Source organism: Osmerus eperlanus, chromosome 27, assembly GCF_963692335.1.
Source record: "Osmerus eperlanus chromosome 27, fOsmEpe2.1, whole genome shotgun sequence".
In the NCBI taxonomy this organism is placed as follows: domain Eukaryota; kingdom Metazoa; phylum Chordata; class Actinopteri; order Osmeriformes; family Osmeridae; genus Osmerus; species Osmerus eperlanus.
In genome coordinates this window covers 6,890,966-6,912,253 of record NC_085044.1, presented here as the reverse complement: position 1 = coordinate 6,912,253, position 21,288 = coordinate 6,890,966, and the positions used below count along the sequence as shown (strand labels likewise).

At 43.1% G+C, this 21,288-nt stretch overlaps 1 protein-coding gene across 4 annotated transcripts; it reads left to right on the top strand.

Annotated features, from left to right (window-relative positions):
* Nucleotides 1–2,427: 2,427 nt before the first annotated feature.
* On the top strand, nucleotides 2,428–21,241 carry LOC134013651 (organic cation/carnitine transporter 2-like). Of its 4 annotated transcripts, none has more exons than XM_062453240.1 (10): nucleotides 2,428–3,072; nucleotides 6,651–6,754; nucleotides 7,208–7,362; nucleotides 9,571–9,742; nucleotides 11,881–12,007; nucleotides 13,277–13,374; nucleotides 13,887–14,101; nucleotides 14,194–14,376; nucleotides 15,544–15,679; nucleotides 18,789–21,241. In XM_062453240.1, the coding sequence occupies exons 1-10, from the start codon at nucleotides 2,677–2,679 to the stop codon at nucleotides 18,901–18,903; spliced, it is 1,701 nt and encodes a 566-aa protein (XP_062309224.1). In that variant the 5' UTR covers nucleotides 2,428–2,676; the 3' UTR covers nucleotides 18,904–21,241. The 4 variants fall into 4 exon arrangements, with proteins under 4 accessions (XP_062309224.1, XP_062309223.1, XP_062309225.1 ...); XM_062453239.1 differs by lacking the exon at nucleotides 18,789–21,241 and adding an exon at nucleotides 17,738–18,758 and having other exon boundaries at nucleotides 2,430–3,072; XM_062453241.1 differs by lacking the exon at nucleotides 13,277–13,374 and having other exon boundaries at nucleotides 2,430–3,072.
* The last annotated feature ends 47 nt before the right edge of the window (nucleotides 21,242–21,288 follow it).

Here is a 21,288-nt window from a genome sequence, read left to right as displayed (position 1 = left end):
GGGCCTCGCAGCCCCCTTGTGACGGCTGTATATATATATATATATATATATATATAGTATATATTGTTTTTTATTCCTTTTATTCCCCCAGCCGCTCAGTAAGAGCCTCACAGGAGCAGGCAAAGAGGTGTGGCAAAGCCGCAGGTTCGCCACCCCTGTTGTAGAGGGTGAATCTGCTGTGAGGGAGAGCTTGTCATCCATGATCACCCCGAGGTTCCTGGCAGAGGATGAAGGGGTCACCGTCGCAGATCCCAGGGTGATTGAGAGATCGTAGGAGATGGAGGGTTTGGCCGGGATGATGAGGAGTTCTGTTTTGGCGAGGTTCAGCTGGAGGTGGTGCTCGGTCATCCAGGCGGAGATGTCTGTGAGGCAGGCCTCAATCCTAGCTGAGATCCCCGGCTCAGTCGGGGGGAACATTTACATTTTACATTTATTCATTTAGCAGACGCTTTTATCCAAAGCGACTTCCAAGAGAGAGCTTTACAAAGTGCATAGGTCACTGATCATAACAACAAGATAGCCACAAAAACATTGCGGGAACGACAGGTACAGCTGCGTGTCGTCAGCGTAGCAGTGGTAGGAGAAGCCTACCACCAGGGGGCCTGACACTTTGCCTCCCCATGACCTGGTAGGATCTTCCCGACAGGTAGGATGAGATCCACTGAAGTGCAGTGCAAGTGATGCCCATCTCAGAAAGTCTGGCGAGCAGGATTTGATGGTTAACCGTATCAAATGCTGCAGAAAGGTCCAGCAGAATGATGACGGAAGACCTCAAAGCCGCTCTGGCAGACTGGAGGGCAGTGGTGACTTATATGATTCATATAAGTCAGCCTATGATTCAAGTAGCAGTTGATTTTCAGGATTGTTAAATTGGTGAGATAGCGTGCAAGATAAAGAGAACTCATACACAGTAGCCTACTGCAATGCATACATGGTGAAAATAATGGGGCATTTAAAGGTATTAAACATAGATGAACACAGCTCTATTTGAACATTTCAGGGATGTAGGAGGTGGAAGAAAAGAGATTTCCTATGTGCTTATGCTGATCACAATAGCCATTTCCTTATCACCTGTTCATACAGCCAACTCCAGAATTACTGGCACCACAATGGCAAAAAGTGAAAAATGTGTACAAATCAGCCTAATATAATATATTTATGTTTAATGAAAATGGAAACAATTATACCTTCAATTTAATATCAAGAAAATAAAATGTCATCAATAATTGTTTTTATTTATTTTGAAACCATGTGTGCCGTGCCACAATTCTTGACACCCCTACATACCGTTATGAACAAAATATAGGCTAACTAAAACAATTAGCCATTTATATTAGACTTTTTGAAGTTGATCAAAGTATTTAGGAATTTACCAACAGTAAAATGTAGGTTATTGTAGCCATAGGCAATATTCATATAACCCTATCGCTTTGGTGGGCTGAGCTAATTTTCTTTATTCACACCGTCCTATCCTCGTCGTCGTCGTCGTGTTAAAACTCTCCAATCTGCATATTGATAATAGGCTTCTTATAAAACCCACAACTCAGTTTAATTTGGTAACTCCGTTAGTGAAGAGACGAACACTTTCTCCATTAAGGAGTTAACAGTTTGGGAGACAGATGTGACCCAAGTCACATCTACCCAATCATATGCTTTTTTTTTTTTTGCGTCTTTATTTTGTTCGCGCTAAAGTACATTTAAAATATTAAAAGGCTTGCCTAGGCTGCAGCCTAGAGGCCCCGCGTGTGCAGGGGGCCCCGGATTGGCCGGATTGTTTTTTAATATTTTAAATGTACTTTAGCGCGAACAAAATAAAGACGCAAAAAAAAAAAAAAAAAGCAGATGATTGGGTAGATGTCCAATCAGCTGCTCCTGGTCAAGTCATGTCAGACAATCATTTTCATCACTCACTGCTATATGGCATAGTGCAGAATGGCCGAAAGAAAATATTTAAGTAAAACGCAAAACACAGAAATTAAAAGAACAACGAGACCAACATATACGAAAACACATCTCTAAATTGACAGGATACTTCAAGCCTGCTGAATCTCAATCAACATCCAGTCGAAACCATGATCCACAGCAGGACTGCCAGCTAGCATCATCGGCTAACATCGTTCACGTTATCAGTGATGTCAGACAATTCGTCAAAGAAAATGAGGACACCTCAAGAAGGTCATTACAGCAACGTATTAGAGCAAGGAAACTACAATCAGTGTTTCCAAATGTTGACATAGCACTCCGGCTATTTATGACTGCCTGTAACCAACGCCAGCGGGGAGCGCTCTTTTTCGAAACTGGATGGGGGGGGGGGGGGGGGGGGGGGCGTAGGGGAGTGGAACACCGGCACAACCGGACTGACCAGCCCAACAGGGTGAATTCGGGTAATAGGCCTACGGGACATTGGGTAATGTGGGACACCTAATCTCCAGTGTTTTTCCTGCTTTGACATGTCTAGTCTCCACAACATTTTTACTCTAGGTTTAGCATGGATGTTACTGAAATCACAAAAGTTGATTGGTGTTGTGTCAGAAAGGGGCAGGGCAAAGGTGCGTTTAAATAAGAAAGTCAAGTGGGAAACTGGGAGGATTCCCACTGTGGTCGTTTCCCGAACCTCGATTATACTAACATCATTTAGAGTTATCACCTGAGCAGCGCCTTGCTGGATGACCCAACATGACAGACTATGAGGAAAGCATTGCCTTCCTCGGACAATGGGGACCGTTCCAACAAACAGTGTTTTTTCTATTGTGCTCTAGTGCCATACCTAATGGTTTTACCGGCATGTCCATTGTATTCATCGGAGACACACCGCCCCATCGTTGCCTTATTCCCGCGGGAAGCAACATCAGTGCCGAATGGAGGAACCACAGTATTCCCTGGGAGGAAGATCAAAGTGGAACTTTGTCTCTCAGCAAATGCTCTCGGTATCGGCTGGATGTCATCAAAAACTTGTCGAATAGCGGATACGTCCCGGGGATTGATGTGAACGTCAGTGAGTTACCCCTCGAGACATGTTTGGACGGATGGAAGTACGACCAAGGGACGTACATCTCTACTATTGTCACCGAGGTGCGTTGATAGGGTCCAGGGATGTAGTGGGGGCTAAACGCACGTAAACGCCGTTTACGCACCTCCCGAAATTGGGAAATAGCGTTTATCCACCTCTACATTGCGGAAATTGCGTTTATCCACCTCTAAATTCCCTGGGCCTCGTATTCTGCCGTTGGAATAATCCGAAATAAATAATAAAACAAAAACATAATTACATGAAGCTCAAAAAAACTCAAATGAATGCAATTTTCTTTTGGCTGATATCAAACTTGCGTCCCTGAACTGTTGTATAGTGGGTTGAGCAAGGGGAGTTTCTATAGCCTATAGTTCATTGTGCGCAGCAAGCTTGAAAGAAAAAAAGGGATATGAATAGGGTTGGGTATTGTTTTGATTTATACGATTCCGAACCGGTACTTTTAAAACGATTCCGATTCCTAAACCGATTCTTGAAAAACTGAAAACTGAAAGTAATCAAATAAAGGCTCTTTTACAGTTTTTTTTATTTAATGGAAAATTATTTAAATGTTACAATATATTAACGTTTTGAAGTAGCCTACTTAAATATATAATAAGTAGCCTAAACCTAAGTCACCTAACACACAACTACAATAATACACTATTAACAAGTAACAACAAAATAAATGTTGAGTTGGTATGCTAAATAAACCAGAAAACTCTCTCAGATAGTGTCGAAGAGGCCTGGACACACAGGTAGTTTGAAAGGGCAGACAAATTGGGGAGGCTGTCCCGGGACCAGGGACTGATGTCCGCAAGCTGTCGGACACGGTGCATCCCTCTGCTTTAAGAAGTATTCCGTGTGTCGCCGCATGTTTCAATAAATTCGACGTGCTTCCCCCTTTGCACGTAATCGTTTTGAAACATTTGTTGCATTTTGCGATGTCGGAATCCTTGGCTGTGAAATACAGTCACACTTTCGACTGCTTCGCTTAGGCATTTTGAATGCACTAAAAGCTAGCTAACGATAGACTAGCAGAGCAAGTGTAATATGTTTACTAGTGATCACGTGCAGTGAAGGGTTAATATGCTTTAAAGTCCGTTTTGGTGAGCCCAAAGGGAAAATATGGCATTTTGAAAGTAGCCTCTATTTATGGTAGCTAGCTAGACTACAGAGAAAGTGTGATAGTTTACGTCCGTTTCGGAGCAACAGAGGGAAAATATTTCAGTCGACACATTAAGTGGAACCGAAATAAGGAACCGAAATGTGCGTTCTAATCCGGTCCGATTCCTATCGTATGCGTAGGAACCGGTTCCATAGTGGAACCGGGTTTTGGTACCCAACTCTAGATATGAATAGGGTCCTGTGCCCCAGTAGAGTTTTATGTCTAACAATGCCTCTGTCTCACTCACTCGTTGGCAGCCCTGTTAGTGTTAGTTTCAGACATTTTTGTCTTTGATTTGTGCTTGCACACCACCGAGGTAAAGTTAGTTTCAGGCTGGATATTCGATAGATTTTTCCATTCAGTTTCTTAACATTCGCTCAAAGCAGTTAGGGACCGTCAACAAAGTGACATGATGTTTTATTAAAATGACAATAGCTCTTTATCAATTACTCCAATTTGTTTACTGATTCTAGCTAACCAAATAACATTGACACATTGCACAAACCCTTAGATTTAATCATTTTCGGTTAAGGTGGTAGGGTTTGCGGTTGGGGGGTGGGGGTGGTGATAGACTAATGCATTCTGGGGGGGGGGGACTAGTTTGTGCGATAGACTGATACAATAGACTAATGCGTTCTGCAGAGAAGGGAGACTGGCGTTGGTCACGGTTTGGAATGAAACAGGACAGAGTAACACGGCGGATATCGCAACAACAAAAAATTTGCGATAGAATAGATTTATTTTTTTGACGACGTAGTTAAGGTGGCAGGCGGGTGTTGCTTAGGCGGCCGCCTTAGCTGCAAAGTGCTGCGGGAAACCCTGGGGTGAGGCTGGACACCCAGTCCTGTTCAGAACAAAGTTACGTAATGTGACGGGACTGAATTTAAAGATTACGTTAAAATATTAATGCATGGTGCAGGGTTGCCGATGTTGTCAATTACCATGGTGTGTTTTTTATACTTTTAAATTCAGTCTTTGTTCTGTGCCAATGCTAGCTCGCTAGCCCAGCCGACACATGACTGGTTGAGTGACCAGTGGCGTAACATGTCCTGTAATCTTGCACTAGTAAAATATTGTGTATTTTTACACAAATATTGTGTAAAAGGGGTATTTTGATCGATATTGTGAGTACATGAACCCAAGTCTGCACACTTGGTCATGAATACAACAGTGACCTTAGAGAACTACAACTCTGTATTAACTTGTCTAACACGCCCCCGAGCGTGGTGTACTGTGGGAAGGCAAGCGGTGCAGTGTTAAAAAACGCTGTAGTGGACACGTACCGTTATATACAGTAGACACAGCAAGCCTGCTCTTTAAAGATGAGGTCCACATTCATTTCTATGGAAAGTGCTCAGTGGCGCAGTGAGGCAAGCGAGAGCGCGAAATGGACCGCGCCATCCTTCCAGTTCCGGCTTGTCCAGTCTTGCGCAGAACAGTGGCTCCAGTTGTCCAGCCTTGGTCCTAGCTCCGAGACTCGTGCACGCTTGCATCTGCAGCTGTACACGTCATACTTTGCAACAACCTGTTGCGAGCGTGGGAGCAGGCAGTGCAGTAGAATCAGAAAACTTTCTGAATGGGGTACAAGCCCGATTAAGAATCAGATACATGATGCAAACTCAATCAAAATCAATGCTATTACTGTATAATATTTAGGGGTGCACCGATCCGATATTAAGATCGGATATCAGCCCCAATATTGACAAAATAGCTGGATCGGGGATCGGAAAAATGAACAGATCCACGGGCCGATTTTCTTTGTCACAGCACATCATACGTCATTTGTCTGGACGAGTTGTATGATGTTGTATCTTCTATAAGTGTCATTGGGTGTGCTTGCCTTCGGTTCTGTTGCACGGTTTACGCTTGAATTACGTTTTTTTCATAAGGAAACTCGCAACGACTCATAGATAATAATAAAACTTAATTTATATAGCACATTTCCGAGAGCCCTCGTAGAGCCCCGGAGAGCTCGCCGTGCACCTCCTGAATTTCCTAACTTAGTTACTGATACCCCCTTGGCTGTGATTGGTCCGCTAACGACATCATTACCGTTGCGCCACATACTCTTCTGGCGGTGCATTGTTTTCAGCACCCACAGCCTACGGAGAACCATAAACGAAGTCTATCCGTCTGTATCCGTCCGTATCTGTCCGCCCGCCCATCCGTAAACGGAGTCAGAGTAGCATATTTTGGCCTTTACCCTGCGTCATGGAGCCGACCAGCTAAATAGTTATTTAGCACTAGCGTTGCTACCTGCATATACATACAGCTGGCAGCTGTGCTCCGTTTTGAGTGAGCACAAAAGGGAACATTAGCCGATCGCTGATTTATCTGAGCTGAATGAGCACAATATATTTATTAAAGCAGACGGTTTAATCCAAAGCACTATACAGGGGGATTTGAATGTGGGACCTCTTGATCTGCACTGCCACTGAACTATACCCCATCCCGTGTGTGTGCGCCGGATAACAGTGGGACCTGGTTTGTGATGAAAAGTGGAGGAACCCTTTGACCTCCTCAATCTTCTTCTGTGGTGTCCTCACTGGTTCCTTCCTGTCAGGACAGCTATCAGACAGGTGACACACACACACACACAGCCTGGTCTACACACACACACACACATACACACACACACACTGGACTGTACCCCCCACCCCTGCTTGCCCTCACACCTGTCACATATCCCTGACCTGTCTGCCCCTCTACTCTCCCTTGCTCCTGCTAGACCCGCTGCATCAAACTCCATCTCTCTCAACTGCCAGCACAAGTCACTTTACTTTAATATACAGTTAGGCTTAGATTATTCTTAATTGTTTTTTATAAGATTGGGTTATTCTCAGTTGTTAGGTGAATCATTTAGTATTATTAAACTTTTCCAGATTTTCTTGATATTATATAGAAATAGTTAATACAGATAGCCATCTGTCCTACCATAAACAATGTTTATTGTAACAATCGTTACAAATGAAAATAAACCTGAAACTGGAACTTGAACACACACCCATGTGTTGATATGCTCTCTTCTCCAGGTTTGGGAGGAAGATTGTGCTGTTTGTAACCATGGGGGTCCAGACAGTGTTCACCTTCATCCAGGTCTTCTCTCTGTCCTGGTCTATGTTCTGTGGACTACACTTCATCGTGGGCATGGGGCAGATCTCCAACTACGTGGCTGCCTTCGTCCTTGGTACTTTGAATGTTCATTTGATTATAAAAATGTTGTTATTCATGTAGCAGATGTTTTAAATTAGTAATTTGTTCATTAAATCCTTTTGTATCAATTTAGCAAACTTTTTGAAACCCAAAGTAAAAAATATAAATAATAATTGACATGCAAATAGTAGTAAGTGCATCAGATTATCCAGGATGAGAAGCAGAAATATTTCATAGGGGTGGCCGGGGGGGTCACTGAAAATCTTCGGGTGGCAAACCAAAATCAAAAGCCATAGATTTTCAGGAATTATATTATGCTGTTGTAGTATAGTACAATGTCAATATGAAAGGAATCGCTTACTTTAGTACTTTGGGTTCCTATTTTACAATTAATGTTACTAATTATCTGATGCATATCTGATGTCCATTGTTAACATTGGTTAACATTTTGAGGACATAAAACATTATTCCAGTTGATCAGTGACTAGGGAGTGGGGGGCCCAGTAATTGTATCAGAGTGGCAGTTTCCCCCCCCCCCAGCCCCCTGTTGGCTGTGCCACTGATGACAAATCAATCAGAATCAGAAATAGCATAGTTCTAACAGTATTTCAGTGCTTAGTGCAAGGGCGTAGATTTGTTTTTGGGGGGTGGAAGGGGGGGTTGAAGTAATATAGCACAATATTAATAATATTCAAACATCTTACTCGTTTGAATGTTAAGGGGGGTTACCTCCCCCCTATCCCCTCCACAAACTACGCCCTTGGGTTAGTGCCAATACATTGTCTGTTTGACCAGGCAGTGCAACAATAACATTATCTGAACTACAATATTACATAATTCTGAGAATACAAAAACAACAAGATCTTAAGAACAACATCTTTGCCCATTTTGTAGCTGTTTATGAGTCAGTGCTAGAACAGGATCTCAAATACAACATGCAGAAATGGCCAGTTACGCAGGTACCACAATCAGTAATGTAATTAAAGTTTCCTCCATGTTAATAGTGTGTATATATATATATATATATATACACTATTAACACTGAGGAAACTTTAATATATATATATATACACACTATTAACATTGAGGAAACTTTAATTACATATATATATATATATATATCGCAGCGCGTTAACGCGCGTAAACGCGCTGCGACTCTTATCGGCGATAAAAAAAAATATCGCCGTTAATCTATTCTCGAAGTTGGGTTGGGAGCTGGGTCTATACTACGCAAGCTATGATGACTTTCACCTTGATATTTTAGCGCGGATGTAAACCTAGCCGAATTGCACTGTAGGGGGCGAGAACGAGTCTTCGAACCTGTGTGGATGCCTTCTGTATGAAATAATAACATCAAACGTAACGGGCTAACATGGATGCAGCTATGAAGCCGCCTGGTTTGCTTCAGGGAAAATGTATTTTTAAGAAGCTTCCCAATGGAAACTTCGACAAGACTAAGGTTGTTTGCACCTTGTGCTATGCGGAATTAGTTTACTGTAGGAGTTCTTCCAGTCTCAAATACCACCTAAACGCAAAGCATCCCTTAGCTAATGCGGAAGATGCCAGGCCAAGCACTGATGTAGCGCAGGGAAAGAGTCGTCGTCAAACTACGATGTTTGAGTGCAACCGAGGCAAGCTCGTCAGCACAGCTCTATCAGCCAAGCTAACTAATCTAATAAACAGTTAATAAACACCAGTACATGTTATTGAACATAATTTATTTTCATCACCATTTATCATAGTAGAACCGCTTTCTCAAGCAGTTTGTGATGCATTTTGGAAACAGGAGATGAGCTCCTGGTCTAATGCGCCACCTGGCTTGAGAAACCCGTTCTCAAAGACTTACTTTTAGTCATTATTTGGGTAGCACACATATTCTGAATGCCTTCGGCGGAATTCAAATGAGCCATTTAATCTAGATTAATCTAGATTAACGCCAATATTACAGTGATATTAATCTAGATTAAAAAAATTAATCTATGCCCACCACTAATATAACTATAGGAAATATAAAAGTAAAGTAATTAAACTAAATCCATCTTGTCCTAAGGTCAAGTTATAAGTAATTATAACTAAATTAAGGTACAAGCTGTCCATCTGTTGGTTTGTCTATCCATTTATACATCAATCAATGAATATGTTTTTTGATTCATCAATCCATGTATCACTCCATCTAATTCAGAACAAAACGATTTGACGATGCAGATAGGCAGATTGAAGTAACGGTAGCTTCTATCTCCAGGCACGGAGCTGTTGAGCCCAGAAGTGCGGATGGTGTTCTCCACCTTGGGGTTGTGTGTCAGCTTCGCCCTGGGCTACATGCTCCTCCCTCTGGGGGCCTACCTTATCAGGGAGTGGAGGATGCTGCTGCTGGTTCTTACCCTGCCTGGCGTCCTATATGTGCCGTTGTGGTGGTAAGTGTGTGTGCATGTGTGTGTGTTTATGTATGCCGTGGCAACCACTGAGTATGAGAGGGCTTTTCTACGGTGGCAGACATGTGCAAACGCAATGCAAATTAAGAAAACACATGCAGATGGGGGGGGGGGGGGGGGGGAGGGAGGAGCAAGATAGTCTCGCTTCAGCGCTCTCCAGGGGAGTTGTTTTCCAGCGACGGCCTTGGCCAAGGCCTGTGCTGGTTACGGGGCCGAAAGTGGATAAGATTGGGGTAGTTGTTTTGACGAGTAGCCGCACTCAATTTTCACGTCCACCCTTCAGGAAGGTCTCCATGTCCTCCATCTTCCTTTGCAGAGCCGCAAACTTATCCCTGTTAAGTTCACAGTCTGAGCTCCAACAGCTCTGCCCAACGCATCAATCATGTCGGGCAGCCTAACGGGGCTTTTGATGGCTGCAGCCGTTTCCTTGATTTTCCGATATACAAAGCCAGCGCTTATTCCAAACAGCAGAAAGCCTGTAATCATGGTACCGAATATGAAGATGTCTTCAACGTCCTCCACGGAAAGCGCCGCTAGACACACGACACGCCAATTCTCCCACGCGTCCATCGTGTAGCCAGCTGCGAACGTCCCGTCCGGACAGTTGGGTTCCCCCGAACCCGAGCTTCTCTTCGAGAAGATGGTGTCAATAGCATTGAGAGACCAGCTAATTAATTCCATGCTTCTAGTTTCGGAGAGTGATGATGAGAGAGTATCTTGAGACAAGACAAGACACAGCCAAGCAGGGAAGGTCAAGGAGGGGAGGAGAGAAAAATGCGACCGCCTTCGTCGAGAGAGCAAAGAAAAGTATGGGGGATAGATTGGGGGTGTACTTAACTTCAAATAACTGGAGGATAACAAGAGGAAATTGTGAGGGAGTTTTATTTACTAAAAGATAGGCTGTACAATATTGAACATACACATTGTTATATATTTAGGAAATGTCATGTCAAATTTAAGGATTTAGCTATTATATATGATAGTTCTAAGTACCACCTTTCATTAGAGATAACAATTATGAAAAATAATACCTTTTTATTTGACCTTGACCTTGGTTACAAAGGGTCATTTTGGAGTCTCCAAAAGACCCTTTTAGAAAATTCCTGGATGTACTCTTATAAAAACATGTGTCAAATATGAATATATTGTGGTATTATGTTTGACTTTTGATTTGAATTGGGTAAGGCTTCAACCTGTGGTCCAATTTAGTCTTCCAGATAATACCTACCACCTCTAGGCCTCTTCAGGCCTCTGTTTTCAAAACAAAATCTAGGCGGAAATAGAAATTTTCACTTTCCTTGTGTTCAAGCTTCTATTACTCAACACTAGAAGGACTGACAGGGGTCCTGACAACAGGGGACATAACTTCAGAGTGTCAGCTTTCAAAAGAGATCATTTACATGCATGTACTCCAAATGGTTCAAGAACAGCTTCCAATTTACTTTGGGTATGCTGTTTAGGCGTTTTCAGGCAAATTTAACAGGAACATGAAAAGGTTAACATTGTCAAGTGTTGTCTGCTTTATATTACCGCAGCAAACGCTGCTGCTGCTACCGCTGGTGCTGCTAACACTGCTGCTGCTAGCTGTGTGCTTTGCTTGCATGTGATGTTTTAGGCTGGAAGTAGGCCTACTCCATTGATAACTAAACTCAGCCTGACAATCAGTACACAGGGTGCATTTGGGCGCATAGAACAGCACCCGGGCCATTTTCAGCCCAACATACATACCTTATTCGAAGACCTTAAGGAACAGTGTGAATTAGCCTATAAAATCAGTAAATTACCCTTTTAAGGAAAGTTATAAGCAAGTTAGGCCTGAGCTCTCCTCTCGTGCTGCCGCATGGCCCACATGTTCGACTTCTGACACCTGTACACCTGCCTGTATTTTGTTCCTGATTTTGCCTGTCATTTTGAATTCAGTGTTTGGTTTTTAAACTCTTGCCTGTCTTTGGATTCCGAGCCTGCCTGCTGTCTTTATACCAGTTTGCTATGTGAATTACACTATATCTACATGTATGTACCGTAGACTGTGTCATACTGAGCACATTGTGTATTCTTGTGTGGTTCTTTTAATTTGGAATCGATGTTGTTGAGTCTTTATCTTCTGTTCTTGTGTCCAGGTTCATCCCAGAGTCCCCCCGGTGGCTGCTCTCTCAGGGCAGAGTGGAGGAAGCCGAGGCCATACTGAGGAGAGCTGCCAGACAGAACCAAGTTCAGGCTCCTGACGTCATCTTTCAGCCTCCACTGGTCAGTCTAGCTGCTCGCTCAGTCCTGATCAGTCCAGGGGTCGCACAGTGGTCAGCGATTGGTCGCAGTTGGAGACCATCGGATAGCACATCCATCTGGATGAAAAGGAGAGAGGGAGAGAGTTGAACAGACAGTAAGAGAAACATAGGAAGAGAGAAACTAGGATTGAAAGAGTCAGAGGGGGACTAAGAGGGTGTACGAGAGAAAGGGGGAAAGGGAGAGAGTGAAAAAGACAGATGGCAACAAAGACATACTTAGTAATGGATGAGGGAGAGATGGATGGAGAGAAAGAGAAAGAAAGATTGGACTCCTGCCAAGGCTTACACTGACCAACAACAAATCCCCTTCTTTCACTGGAAGTACACATCGGTTAGTTAGTGTGTTCCCTGCAGCCTGGTCCTCCATGATAAGCAATGCCTCTGACAGGAACAGCATCCAGCACTTTGCAATTAGACAGGAACCCTGTGAAGCAGGAATGTCGAAGTTTAGTGAGCTGAGCACAGAGAACCTCGCAACTCGCCTACAGGCCTACAAAGGTTTCCATGTTCAGTTTGTAACTGTTCTGACTGATTTAACATGTTATGTTGTTGTTGAGATATCATTTTTGCACTGTATTTGAGATGTTAATGTTGCACAAATGCACTGTACCTGGTAAATACAGACCGTTCCTTGACTCTCACCACCAAAATACTGCTACAACTATACACTTCGGATCCTGATGACTTTATGCTGTACTTTCGATATTAACTACTTGCATGTCACTTTCGATTAAACATTTTTTTAAGTAAATATTTACGTTTACATTAAGGACAGCTCTGAATAAGAAGCTGTTTTTTCTTCTGTCTAATAACCAGTCTTTCAGTGATGTTGAGTACATTAGGAGAAAAGAAGAATGGATGGCTGAATGGAGGGTTTAGGCAGGGAGGGACAATGGATGGAGGTAGATGATGGATGGAGAGAGAGAGAGAAAAAATAAAGATTGAAAGAAGGAACAAAGAATAGTCAGAAGAAAGGAAGCACAGAAGGCAGGAGGGAATGAAGGATGCAGTTTAGGAACAACAGAGCCGCCATTTTGTTCGCAGTGCACCTGCCCTAGGTGATCTCTGACCCAAAGTTGGAGGTGTTAGTTCCACTATGTCCACAAAGCTGGCTGGCTGTTGACATATTGGCGCCCACCCTCCTCTCATTTGAAACACAATTATCTCTGAGTCCTGTACGTGTGTGTGTGGTTGTGTGTGTGCATTTGTGCGTATATGTGTGTGTGTTTAGATGGAGCTGGCGTCTGGGAAGTTAGAAACCTACAACATCTGTGACCTGTTGCGTTCTAGAAACATCTGTTTGGTCTCAGTCACCCTGTGGATTGTCTGGTGAGTCGCTCAGATGCCCCTCAGACGCCCGAGTCGCCGGCAACAAACACAGAGCACCCAGATGTTCCTGGAGCCTCAGCCTTAGCCTGGTCCCAGCCTCAGCTTCCAGACTTCTCTACCCCTAGCCCTGGCCTCAGCTTTTCCCAGACTTCTTTACCCCTAGCCCTAGCCTCAGGCCTGTTCCATACTTGACCTCCAGACCAATCTAGCCCTAGCCCTAGTGTTACTCTCAGCCATAGCTCTAACTCTACCCAAGCCTCAGCCCCAACCTCCAAACCCAGCCTGTAACATAGTCACACAGCCCTCTCTCCCTTTTTCTCTATCTCGGACCACCCTTACCAACCCCCCCTTCATCCCTCCATCCATCACCTTCTCACCCTTCATCCCTTTATCCCTTACCTACCCCCTTCATCCCTCCATCCATCACCTTCTCACCCTTCATCCCTTTATCCTTTACCTTCCCACCCTTCATCCCTCTATCCCTTACCAACCCCCCTTTCGTCTCTGTCTAGGACTGTCATTTCCATCGGCTACTTCGCCCTGTCCCTCAACACGTCCAACCTTCATGGCAGCTCCTACCTCAACTGCTTTGTGTCGGCGGCCATCGAGGTACCGGCCTACCTGCTGGCCTGGCTCCTGTTCCGCTTCTGCGGACGACGGCCTTCCCTCTGCTGGACACTGTTCCTGGGAGGAGTGATGATGTTTTTTACCCTCCTCCTACCTCCAGGTGAGACTACCCTTGAGTCACAGCTCATAGCTCCAGGTCTCAGACTCCACACCTGATCACGTTGGCCTTTCTCTCTGTAATCTGTTCTTCAGGCCTGAGCTGGATTTCCACGACTCTGGAAATGTTGGGGAAGTTTGGCGTGACGGCGGCTTTTTCCATCTTGTACGCCTTCACAGCGGAGCTCTACCCCACTGTCCTGAGAAACACAGCCGTGGGGGTGTGCTCCATGGCATCCCGCGTTGGCAGCATCTCAGCGCCGTACTTCATATACCTGGGTTGGTTCTAGAATGTTCTGTTCTGTCTGTTGTGGACAACCACAATTCCAAAAAAAGTTGGGACAGTATGGAAAATGCTAATAAAAACAGAGTTTGTATTTGTTTTAAAGTGATGTTTGTATGATTGTAAATGTAGTTTGTTTAAATACTTTTTGTATTTAAACAAAAAAATATATAAAGACAATGTATTTTATGTTTTACCTAATCAACTGCATAGTTTTAGGTAAATGTTTATTTTGATATTGATGCATGCAACACATTCCAAACAAGTTGGGACAGGAGCCATTTAGGACTAATAGCAATGTGACAAGTTGATTTACGAAGGTGATGTGAAACAGGTGAGGCAATCATGTAATCATAGTATATAAGGAGATTCCAAAAAAAGGCCTTGTCCTTTAAGAGCAAGGATGGGTTGAGGCTTGCCAATCTGCCAACAGATGCGTCACAAATTATCCAACACTGAGAACAAAATTCCCCAAAGACAAATCGGTCGGAGTTTGGGCATTTCACCTTCTACAGTGCACAATATAATTTTAAGATTCAAGAAATCCTGTCAAATCTCGGTGCGTAAAGGGCAAGGCCAAAAACCACTTCTGAATGCGCGTGCCCCTGCTGCACACTAATTTCCTTTTGAAGGATAAATAAAGTTGAAAGTTGATGTCCCAACTGTCCCAACGTTTTTGGAGAATGTTGCAGTCAGAGTGTTTTTTTAATGTATTAAATTCACAAAGTAAAACATCAAATGATGTGTTAATAATTTGTTTTCAATATAGCACAGGGTGAATGTAATTTTCAAATGACTATTTTTGTTAGTTCTTTTGCATTTTCCATACTGTCCCAACTTTTTCGGAATTGGGTTTGTATATAGGCGAGTTCTAGAATGTTTTCTCCTATCTCTCTTGTACAAGGGTGGGTTATATCCTGTCACCTGAAAGGGGTTGCAGAATGTTCTATCTTTTGACAGTTTCCCCAAAAATAATAGTGATTAGTGTTTCTTTTGTAGAATCATTTCTTCTACTTTTACTTTGTATGTCTACTTTGCATGTCTCTTTTTCTCCTTCTCTCTCGCCTCTCTTTTCCTTTTCGTCTCTCTCTCCCTCCTCCTTGTCCATCTATTGTTGTTCTGATCTATATCTGTGTTTTCTTCTCTCTCACACTGTGTTTCAGGGGAGTACTCCAAGTCCCTTCCCAACATCCTGATAGGTGGTCTGACCATTCTGTCCGGACTGCTCAGTCTGCTGCTGCCAGAGAGCCACGGCGTGCCTCTTCCCGACACCGTCGACCACATGCAGAGCTTCCCTGGGTAGGAGGAAAATGGCATCCACTGGCTGAATACAGTAACTGCAGGATGGGCACTAAATCTTTATTGGGTGTGCTCAAGCCTTCGGCGAGAGCACAACCTTTGTTCTCTCACATATATATTATTATTATTATTATTATTTTTATTTCTTTTTGCCCCCCTAAAACTCAGTCAATATTTGGCCTACATAGACAACGTAGGTGTCAAAAGTTTCGTCTTGGTAGCGATTTAGTTGCTTCTATTGGAATTTACGTTCCGTTGCATGGTTTAGGCTGAAGTTAAGTTTTTGTGGCGAAAAGTGAAGCTAACGGTGGCTAATTTGCTAGCCACAGTCACTGACGTTACTAACGTCACTACGTCACTAACGTCACGAAAACACGCGTGACTACCTTTGGCAGAACATTCGTTTCGCATCTGTTAACTTGGGGGATAGCTAGGCTAACTATAGCTTTACTGCAAGGCAGCTGCAGAAACGCCACAAGCAAAGAGGCCAGGGTGATAACTATTTACTCATTTTACTTTGTGATATGACACACAATTGTGATGTGTAATGTACAGTATAAGCTGATATTATTAAGGAAGTACATCTACTTTCGGAAACAGTAGTCTACTATTTCACTGAAGTATTAGCATCATGACATTAGCCTGTGTTGCCCGGGCAACACATACTACAGTGGTCTATGATGTAGCGTTATCTGTTTTCAATCGTTAAAATAAACATTCCTCACATATACATTTTCGTTGTAGGATTTATTCTGACATTAGTAAACGATTTGTTGGTGAAATTACCATTACCTGTGGTTTCAAACCAGTGTAGCTCACTGCAACGCTGTAGCTTACGCGAGACACACGACAAAAACATCTAACTTACACAGCTGTTTAGGAAGTCAAACGGCGACAGAACATGTTCGGCACTCCCCTTACTTAAATCAAAAGTCTATCTAACTACTAACCTGAACTTCATTGCCACAGCCTAAACGTTGTCAATCTGTTCATGAAAATAATTAATTTAAGCTTAAACCGTACAACGGAACGTTAAATCCAATTCAACCAACGCAATCGCTACAGTACCAAGACGAACACAGCAGTAGTCTAGTACTGTACCGTAGTAGTACAATTTACCGGGGCAGCTTCTCCACACAGGGCTATATCGCATTTTGCGTTGTTACTGACAATGATCGCTACCAGTGAGCTTTTTATAAATGAGCGATTTTCCACTAAATAAATGTCAAGCTTATTTACGTTTTGGGGGCATATTTTCAGTTAGCAGATGGTACTGTTTGAATCGCGATTCCATCTTCTACTGCCGGGTAACGTCGTAGAATAATCTTCAAAGGGGGTTCTTTATTAATGAATGAATGCAATGAGTAGGCTAAATGCCTGAAAATATCATGAGAAGGGAAAAACTTAAAATGACGTTTAAATCATAGAGATTAGGTCAATTTTTACACCGGTCTGCCAAATTTATTAGTTTTGATTCAACGATGAGGCTGCCTCTTGCAGGGGAAATGAGAAGACATCTATTTCATTCTACACTTCACTCGTATTTTCAGTTGTAAATGAGCAGCAAAAAAAATATGCTTTTAAATCTATGTAATCTTTATAAATAATAAGTATGCATTTTTATATAACATATACAGAAATATCAGTTGTAAAAATGTCATTCAAAAACGGACCCCTTTGCAAGCAAGCACACCCTACAATTTCCCCAGAAATTGTACCCTCTCTAGTTTTATGAATGGATCTTCTCACTCCCCCTGCTGTTGAACTTCTGTAACTGTGTTTCAGTGTCTCCTTTACAAAGATGCAGAGAAATAATTCAGATCTTATTTAAGTACTTTCAGACATTATTTAAGTACTTTAACCACTGCAGAGGTTTAGTTCCTAACATGATTACAGTCCATCTGTGGATTAAATATCGCTCTGGATAAGAGCGTCTGCTAAATGACTAAATGTAAATAAGTACATCACTTGATGCCATGAGTCTCCAGTGTCTCAAAGCCAGCTTTTGAAGAGTGTTTTAGCCAAGTGTTCAAAACAAAATCCCTCTCCTTCTCATAGGTGTAAAAAGCGAGAGGTGTGTAAATGCACCTGTCCATCAGGAGAGGAGGACGAGCGAGCCATGGAGATGTCGCGACAGCTAACACTCAAAAGCCCCTCAGCTGACCCATGTATTTATCTGTCACATGATCTCTGAACATACTGTTAGCTATAGTGTGAATCTCTATGGTCGCTTAGCAGATGGTTGACTTACTAGCTCTGTTTTTGTCTGTCTAATCTATCCATCCAGTAGAGAACACTTATGTTCACTTATAATTGACAGTAAAGTGGTTTCTTTGTTTACCTCACTCCCAAATGACAGAAAATGAAATAGAATACAGTGTCTTTATTTCAAAGACATGACACTAATATATATATATTGCAATACTACATATCAAATCATATGTAACATAGATAATATATATTTGAATGTTTATGGTGATAGGCTTTATGGAAGCCTAACATAGTAGAAACAGTTGCATCAAAACAATTGTGTAAAAATGGTCCTAACCTATATTAGGCCTATGACTTAAACTTACCCTCAAGTTTTTTCCTTCTAGGGATATTTTTTTAAACATTTTCTCATTGCATTTATTAATAAAGAACCCCCTTTGAAACCAGCTGATTCTAACAACGTTGTCACTGGTAGTATCTTCGTTGGAATCTAGTACCACCTTCAAACTGAAAATATGCCCCCCAAAGCTTGTATAAGCTTTTAAGCATATAAGCTTGAAATGTATTTCTGGAAAACTGGCAAATACAACAAGCTTTGAAAGGGCGTACAAAAATAGAGGGTGTTAATATCACAGCCTGGAAACATAGCTAGCTACATGTTATCATCCTGGACTTGGCCTGTAGCCCTTCTGCAGCTGTTTTGCAGTTTTAGGTAGCTATCTCCCAGAAGTTAACGAGCTGCTAAACTAATGTTCTACTATGGGTAATCACGCGTTGGTTTGTGATGTTAGTGACTGTTGCTAGCTAGTTAGCCACCATTAGCTATTTCTATTTTCTAGCTATCTATTATTTCTCTCTCAGCACACACCCTTTCACACAGATACACTCTTTCACACAGATACACACCTGATAGTCTGTGGTTCCCTCCCAGAGCTGGGTCGACAGCTTGCGTCCCCCGAGCCAGCGCCCCTCCAGGGCCACCTGGCACACGTCTGCGTCCTCCGGCTCCTTGAACGCTACAGATGCCACGCCGTCAGGATGGCGCTAGGGAGCAGACACACATCATCACACCTGGGACTAAGCGCCTCCCTCTGCAAGTGGATCCTCAACTTCCTAACGGGAAGGTCACAGGTTGTGCGAATCGGTGACCGCACCTCATCCACACTGATCACCAACACAGACACCCCCCAGGGCTGTGTGCTCAGCCCTCTCCTGTTCTCCTTGTTCACGCACGACTGTGCGGCAACCAACAGCTCCAACCTCCTTACATTTAGTCCTTTTTTAGCAGACGCTCTTATCCAGAGCGTTAAGTTAAGTGTTAAGTTTGCTGACGACACAACCATCGTGGGCCTCATCTCTGGCAGTGATGAGTCAGCCTACAGAGGAGGTTGATACCCTGATATCATGGTGTCAGGACAATAACCTCTCTCTCAACGTCAGTAAGACCAAGGAGATGATTGTGGACTATGGGAGGCGGCAGGAGGAGGAGCATGCACCCCTACACATCAACGGATCCATAGTGGAAAAGGTCAGCTGCTTCAGGTTCCTAGGGGTGAACATCAGCAATGAGCTTACCTGGTCTGCTCACACTGACAAGGTGGTCAAAGCGGCCCGGAAACGCCTCTTCTTCTTGAGGAGACTGAAGAAGTTTGGCATGGACTCGGTCATCCTCATTAACTTTTACAGATGCACTATAGAGTTTTCTTACTGGTTGCATCACAGTGTGGTATGGGAGCTACACAGACAGGGACCGCAAGGCCCTACGTAGTGTGGTCAGGTCTTCTGAGTTCATCATCGGCAGGAAGCTCCCTGCCCTATAGGACACCTACCACACACACAATGCCTCAGGAAAGCTGGCAGGATTCTAAGAAACTCTAGGGAGTCAAGTGGCTGAGCGGTTAGGGAATCGGGCTAGTAATCTGAAGGTTGCAAAATGATGTTGACTTGCCTCGGGGGAATGTCCCTGTACTTACTGTAAGTCGCTCTGGATAAGAGCATCTGTTAAATGACTAAATGTACCACCCATCCTTCAGTCTTATTGATCTGATGCTAATGCTCCACCACTGAGCTATACCCAACCTTTAGCAACAGAACCTAATGCGTTACATTACTGCGTTACAGACAAATGTAAATTTTGTACCCCCAATACTGTCTGTAACCAATAAATGAAGTTAAATGAAGTTAAATGAGTTGATGTGACTTGAGTGTTATAAGAATCATGTGACAACACATTCACGTTCCGATCAGTGTTACTGTGTTACCTACTGTTTCCTTCAGGCCACGCCCACACTCCAAGATCCATATATGAGACACATCCGTTAATGACCTATGACCATAATTTAGGGTTCTGTTGCTAAAGGTAACAAGTCACTGCTGATCCCATGAAATCCAAACGTTCAAATGTTTTTTGTCTCAGCCTTGATGTATTCAACCTAGCCACCATTCTAGTCCTGCCTGACTAGACACATATAGTGTCTGTGTGTGTGAGTGAGAGAACAAGAGAGAGAAGGCAGAGTCTCCTGTCTAGTCAATCCTGTAAAGAAGACATGGGAACCCCCCATCCTGCATCTTACCAGGAAACCAGGGAGTCCTCACACCCGAAACCTAAACCATCTCTGCAACACTTACCACCAGGTTGGGGGTGGCGGGTATAGCTCAGTGGTGGAGCATTAGCATCCGAGGTTGCAGGTTTCATTCCACATTTGTATGTCACTTTAAATAACAGTGGCTGCTAAGTGAATCCATTATTATTCAAGTCACATAGATCATTAACTGCCACTTAGCTGTGTTAAAAACACTTTATTCAAGAACCTTGATATAATTCAAGTTTAATACAGTTTGAGTACCAAAACAAACAAAAAAACTCTTCCAATATAATATAAAGAAACTGAGAAAGAGACTGAGTCAGTCGTACAGTAACTGATAGAGCATGCAAACATGCAGGAACAAACACTTCCTCTAATGGAACAGCTACTTCATGACAGAAGAAGATCAAGTTCAACTGAGAACAGACTCATCTGGATTCAAGTCTGCACTCTCACCTAGGCCACATGGCCAGGAACAGTAGACTTTTCTTTGATCCTTGACTCTGATAACCAAAATACTATTAGAACTATGCACTTCTGACCTTTGATTTTCTATGTGCACTATTTCTGCATCCCTTTTTGGATCCAAGCATTTTCTAAATGGATACAATCTTATGTATAACATAGCTGCAGTGGCGTGCTTTGGCCACCAGATGCCACTGTAGTAACGTGTACACACTGGCTCAGACTTGTGTGTGACATCATAGACGAAGAGGGCCTCTCAGCATGGCTCTCCCCACCCCCTGACATCACACCCCACTGCTAGCGGGGAGGGGGGGAATATAATTGCTGGGTAGGGTATATGGAAATAGT